Source organism: Antennarius striatus, chromosome 1 (assembly GCF_040054535.1).
Source record: "Antennarius striatus isolate MH-2024 chromosome 1, ASM4005453v1, whole genome shotgun sequence".
NCBI classification, from domain to species: domain Eukaryota; kingdom Metazoa; phylum Chordata; class Actinopteri; order Lophiiformes; family Antennariidae; genus Antennarius; species Antennarius striatus.
Window position 1 is genome coordinate 19,688,062 of NC_090776.1, and position 6,788 is coordinate 19,694,849.

At 40.9% G+C, this 6,788-nt stretch overlaps 1 protein-coding gene across 1 annotated transcript in view; it reads left to right on the top strand.

Moving 5' to 3' along the window:
* The first annotated feature begins 1,327 nt into the window (after positions 1-1,327).
* fbn1 (fibrillin 1) overlaps positions 1,328-6,788 on the top strand; it is a 62,530-nt gene continuing 57,069 nt past the window's right edge. The window contains exons 1-5 of the mRNA XM_068313523.1: positions 1,328-1,589; positions 1,833-2,123; positions 3,609-3,691; positions 5,198-5,296; positions 6,275-6,370. Of these exons, the coding sequence (XP_068169624.1) occupies positions 1,933-2,123; positions 3,609-3,691; positions 5,198-5,296; positions 6,275-6,370 (469 nt within the window). The 5' untranslated portion in view covers positions 1,328-1,589; positions 1,833-1,932. The remainder of the gene's footprint in view (positions 1,590-1,832; positions 2,124-3,608; positions 3,692-5,197; positions 5,297-6,274; positions 6,371-6,788) is intronic.

Consider the following 6,788-nt stretch of genomic DNA (forward strand, 5'->3'; position numbering starts at 1 on the left):
CAGCCGCCAAAGCAGAATTTAACCATATTAGAGGTAAAGAAGCTTTGCAAAGAAACTGATAAGGAATAAAAGAATGATGGCGGTTATTTAGGGCAAAAAAATGTGGGATCAACACGTGGTCTCATTCTGGTGCTGGTTGCCTCAAAGCAGAAAAAGACTCTTGGCAACCTGTTCAGGAGTAAACGTGGTGTTGTCAGCAGTGATGGAGAGGCCTTGCAAAGGGCAGGACTTTCCAGAGGAAAAAAAAAATGCAGCGTGATATTGTTGAGACTAAGTTTGAGGTGTTGGGAAGACGTCCAGTTGGAGATGTCAGCAGGGCGAGTAGAGAGAGATGATGCCTCGAGATGAGGGTCAGAGAATGGAAAATACAAGGGGAGGTAATGAGATTCTATCTATGTGAATGTGTTGCATTCAGTTTTGTGCTGTTAGGGTGATAGTTGACTTCAGAGAGCAGCCAGGCTGACTCTTTATTTGCTGGGTGTGTCTGCAGGCGTAAATCAGTGTGTGTGAAAACTATCACTGCGCTGGACAAAAATTCCTCAAAACACTCCGTATGGACAGAATCAATATTTATAGCACATCATTTCATACTTAATGAGGGGTAATAAAAGAGTTTTTGTGTTATCATTTCATGAATTTGAGCCTGATCATTTATTCCAAACCAAGAAACACAAGCTAGACTTATTTCTAAAAGCCAAATCCAACTCTTCCTGGCTAGGGGACCCAGTCTGATTGAGGTTAGCTGCTTTAAATTACATTTTGGTACAAGGAAGGGATAATTTGTCAAGGTTTTTAAGCTGTAGCCATAATAATTCAAAGTCAACAACTTAATGATTATCAGATTATGAAGAATCCCTTTGGAATTAGTGTTTTTTGCAATTAGGAAATGAAGTCTTATAATGGAAATTTGGGAATTTGGATGCACACATTCCCATTCCCAACATCTTCTGTCTTATTAAGATACATACATGATTTACTGGATAATCAAACACAAAAACCTTTCTAAATATAAGTAATAAACAAACTGCTATAAGTCGTTATTATGAAATACAAATAATAAAGAGTAGCAAAAGCACTTTTAATGAGTTAGAACTGGGTAGATAAAAATATTTGCTTGTTTGTAAGTCATTCTGTTTCTTATCATACAAAAAAAACCTTAAGTGCGCTTCTTCGTTTATTATTCAGGGAATAACATTTTTGCGCTTCAAGCTTTTGTATCGCGAGAACAGAGGAAGAAAAGGAAAAAAAAATTTTTTAGAGGGGGGGGGGGGGTGTTGATCATAGGAGGGATGAGCAAAGAGCTCTGCTCTGCTGAGAGAGGGAGAGTCACAGTGAGTCTGCCGTTGTCATCCTCTGGAATTCATCAGCTCTCCTAACTTATCAGTGCAAAGTCACCACACGACTGGATGCGCACGAACAGACTCCAGGAGTGACGATGCGCGTCTATTTATAGCAGCTGAGCCACAAGTTTGGAGTGACTTCTTCGTTTTGTCCGCAGTTTGCGTTTAATCAGCAATACCTGCAAAGTAGAAGTGAAGTTGTGCAGTCCTCTGTCGGGTCTGAGGCGAATCTCCTGTCCGGGAGACAAGGTAAAGTAACTCTCTCTCATTCAGTCGTGCGTAATTTTGCGCACGATCTTTTTTTTTTTTTTTGCACTGAAAGTTTTCTTTTTGCGACTCTGATCTGAAACTTTTTTGTGTCACAACTCTTCCACAAAGTGCTGGAGGGTCGTTTCTCTACATTACGCAGCATCTCCTGCGCGTCCCCCCCCCCCCCCCCCCAAATGTTCCCATTTTTAGACTTTTGATTTTCTGTTTTCATTGTTTTTGCAGCTTTGGCTCTAGACTGCAGAGGTACACGGGAGGCAGGAGAGCGATTTCAGGAGACTTTTATTCTACTGCGCATTGGGTTTTTGCACACTTGAGGGTGGATATGCCGGACAGTGGACGCAGTGGACGGCTGCTGCAGTTGGCCGTGGCACTGGGGGCCCTCCTGGCGCTCTGCGCCCAGCTCGGCCACCCGGTGGAAGTGGTGGAGACCGGGGACAGCGAGCTGATCAGCAAACCCACCGACTCCAGAACCAACAGGGCCAAGAGGAGGGGAGGGACGGACGCCCTCAGAGGGTAATGTGACTCTGATAATCCTCATGAGGTCCAGTTGGAGAACAATGTCTTTTCTTTCCTCCAGATTTTTTAATTTAAATGAGCTTCTGCTGTCGATTTGACCCCGAGCAGGTGTCTGCCCCTCTCACCTATAACCTGTTGGTCCTTTGTGTGTGTGTGTGTGTGTGTGTGTGTGTGTGTGTGTGTGTGTGTGTGTGTGTGTGTGTGTGTGTGTGTGTGTGTGTGTGTGTTTAATAATGTAGACTGACATTGTCTGTGATGATAAGTTTGGAGAAAAAGTTGAGTAATTAAATTTTGGCAAGAAGATGACATTCCTGCTGACTGCAATAATAAATTACCTCCAAACAAAGGAGGCCATTGGTCGTGTGTGGCTGTGGCAGAAAGAGAGAGAGAGAGAGAGAGAGAGAGAGAGAGAGAGAGAGAGAGAGAGAGAGAGGGAGAGAGAAAGAGGGGGAAAGAGAGGCAGAAAGAGAGAGAGACTAACAGCCTAATCCTCTTTGTGGCCAAAAACACCACACCCCAGTTGTGGATAAATCACATCTGCAGCTGTACACAGTGGGTCACTGCTGGAGAGGTTGTGTGTGTGTGTGTGTGTGTGTGTGTGTGTGTGTGTGTGTGTGTGTGTGTGTGTGTGTGTGTGTGTGTGTGTGTGTGAGAGAGAGAGAGAGAGAGAGAGAGAGAGAGAGAGAAAAAGAAAGACAGACAGACGAATAACAGGAAAGAAAACAAGAAACGATTAGAGTTTGTATACACCGTCATGCTGATGTTTGCTGCAGCAGGATCACCTGACGGGAAGGTGTTACAGTATGCATTGATCTCAGGATCAAAACCCAGATATGGGTGATCAGAAATGAATGTCAACGTCATGATTGGTCAAAGGAGCTTGAATATTTCTATTCCAGATGAAATATTTACAGCTGCACCAAATGTCTTAAAACACCATCTGCACTCATTCAGTATAACGTATAGAACCAGGAAGTACCAGGAAGCTGCATGCCGGGCTGAACCCACAGCAAGATCAGAACAACAATCTGGTCTTCAATTGTGTTTAAAATCAAATATTTTGATTTTCAACTATTCTGGACTAAAGAAAATGTGACAAATCCTCTTTAATCGAACTGCTCTTGACTCATGACCAACGTGATGGAGGCCAGTGAGATGGCTTTGCTTCATTATTGGCTTTACCTCAGGTATAACCAATAACAAATATAAAGTATACCACAATTTTATAATACATATATTTTTGCTTTTGGCAACTGGAATCTCGATTTGAATCCTTAACCTGGATGATCAAACATCACAGGTTCAAATGGAGGCCAAGAAATGGTTTCACCACTGAATAGTCAAGGGTCTAAGAACCGATGGTGCTTTAATTTACCACGATCAATAAGCAAAAAGACAAATTTAGGATAATAGACTACATAAAAGTGGTAGACGTGACTTGACCTGTGTGAATGGATGATTTAACTTCTCTTTTCTCCACAGACCAAACGTTTGTGGCTCAAGAAACAATGCCTACTGCTGCCCAGGCTGGAAGACACTGACCGGAGGAAACCAGTGCATTGTTCGTGAGTAGCACCTCCATTACTCCACCAGTACGTAAATCCATGTCAGGCTTACAGGCTGAGCCCTTCATCAACATTAACAGCAGTCGTCTGTTTTTATTGGAGCATTCCAGAGGGTATATTACATACCATCTGTGACGCAGAGTGAGCGCACGTTGCATGAATTCAGTTTTTCTACTCTGCTGGTGATAAATCCAACACAAATGTCCTGAGCAGGCCTGAACAACACCGAATTATTCATTCATTCACTGCACTTGAGAGACAAATCATGCTTTTTAGATAGAAATTATGAGTATGGGACCTTTATCTAAATCATGAAGTTAGTATTTTGCTCATGAAAAATTGATAAGCAACGTAAGCAATAGTCTGTAATATTCAGATAATCAATGAGCATGAACTTGTCAACATTATGGTTCAGGTGTTTCTGGTTTTAAAATGAAGTTTCAGTAGTTTATAGATGATTGTAATGTCAGTAAGGAGTAATAACCAATATGTAATGGTTATAATAATATTTAATACATGACAATATAACAATTTGATGGATGTTTTTTTCTTAGTAAAAGTTTTTTTCTTTGATATTCCCTGATGCACTTGTGTTTGCTATACAGGTGTGAGATTAAAAGAAAATATTGTTTTTTTATTTACATTTTAAATAATTTTTTTTATTAATGGGGATCTTTATTTAAGATTAAATATTGGCATTTACTTGTTAAAACAATTTGAGTCTCCAACATGTTTTTATTCCCAATGGTTTTTCTCATGTTGGCAATGAACTAATAATTATCATGTCAGAGGGAATTTTGGTTCATTTGCTCTGGTTTTCTAGTCATAGTTTACTTTCTGGATTTCTACTCTTCTTTTATAGTATTTCCTCCCCACCCCTCCCTCCTTACTATCCTTGCCCCCCCCCAATCTCTCCCCCAGGAACGTCCAAGAGGCTCTAGAGTTGTGTGATTGCCGTCGGGTTGGTGGGCTGGCCCGATGCCTGTGGCCGCTCTAATGACATTGTTTAGCAGTGGGGTTCAAGGGGTGGGGGTCAGCGGCGGGACTCTACCTGATGGGAGCGCTGGGCAGGGCGCCATGCCAACGGTCTGTGGGAAAGAACGCCACTGAAAACAGAAAGCAGTGCTGAAAACACACTTTTTATGGCCGCAAAGTGAAAGAAATTGAATCGCGGGAAGCTAAAGCCAAATGGATTTGTAAAACCTCACCATCATGAAAAAAGAAAGAAACATTTGGGAATATTGGGATCGTTGTCTGTTTGAGTTTTAAAATATTATACAAGGGAGTTCAGGTTCAGGTTTAGATCGTGGCCTAAGTTGCACCAAATGAAATTCCAACCTGAAATAGAATACCTGCACCGGACAGCCTGACGCATAACATGAATGTTTCTCACGCTAAAGTAAAAATCCTGGCGCCCTGAAGCGCGTCTTGAAGTGTTGGTTTAACTTGCACCTGACGGTGAAGTTTTTTATGCTGTTTGACCGCGTGTCATTTTCTTCTTTACAGCGATCTGCAGGAGTTCATGTGGAGACGGTTTCTGCTCCAGACCCAACATGTGCACCTGTCCCAACGGCCAGATCGCCCCGTCCTGCGGATCCAAGTCAGGTCGTTAAACAGCAGCTCCCCTTTCCCCAAGAATGAAGCTCATTTGGTCCAATATGGGGAGGATAAACCAACTGAGATGAACCGTTGTCTATAAGAATAGAACAGAACAGAACAGAACAGAATAGAATGTCATCATTTACTAGTGTAATATGAAAATTTATAGATAACTCTCAGTGCAAAAAAGGACTCAAGTGTAAAGTATAAGGAGGCAATATGGTTATTTTACATTAAGTTATACATTGTGCATAGATGAGAGTGTATAACTGGTACCATACCAACTTATAAATGCATTCATGGTATAATTTATTGAAAAATAGACAATATTTTGTGTGTGTTTCACGAAAAACATCTAAGCAACATATTTTTTGACTATTTTGTATAAAGTAAGTAGATTTTAACTGGGTAATAATTACAGATAATGGATGGCAGAAAACAGGCATTCTTGTTATGCTGCTTTTTTTCCACTAAAAACTGATCACTTTGTAATAGTTACAGATTTATTGAGTTCAGAATACGCTGTGCTGTCTGTCTCCACTCTGAGTAATGAGCCATTTAACAAACTGACAAGTTGAAGCTATTGCAAATTATTTAATCTCATGGGTTGCAGTTTGTGTTTGTATGTGTGTGTGTGTGTGTGTGTGTGTGCGTGCGTGCGTGCGTGCTTGTGTGCGTGTGAGAGTGTGTGTGTGTGTGTTGTGTGTGTGTGTGTGTGTGTGTGTTGGCATGAGTCAGCTGGGTGTGTATCTGTGCTGTGGAGGAAATCATGGTCTTTCTACTATGTTGTTCTCTTCCATCTCATCTGTTTGCACACTATCAGGTTTGTGAAGTTATATCTGAACACGACTTAAAGGAAAACTTTAATTAGTGTGAATTTTGTTTAAATTCTAAATATGATTAGCAGTTTATGTTTGTTAATTCTAAACTGAACATTACTTTCTCTTTCTATGTGTGTGTGTGTGTGTGTTGTTCTCCCCACAGTCCAGAACTGTAATATTCGGTGTATGAACGGGGGCTCGTGTGCAGAGGACCACTGTCAGTGTCAGAAAGGCTACGTGGGAAACCACTGTGGTCAACGTAAGGTTCACCCTGAAACTCTCTTTTGAAGATGAAGGTTTTCAGTAATGCTGCTGCATTTAATAACAAGCTGCTACTGACACTTTTACATCATTCCTTTTCTGATAACTTAATACTTATCCACTGAGTCAGTGGGATGTGAGCGTGGGAACTTTTTTTTTTTCTGTAATGTGAACGTAACTGCCAGTGAAAACCACAGGGATGCTCACATTGATAGGTTTTTACTGTAGTCACCCCTGACTCATGGCATTCAGGCTGAATTGGACATGCTAGTAGCAATTGCTGATAGCAGTAGCAACCTATTGCTCTTTTATTGATTTTATCTATGTTTTATTATTGGTTCTTTTAATGGATTTTGTGTATTTCTGTATGGTGTACAGAAATACACAATATATAATAAAATATTATTATTATTATT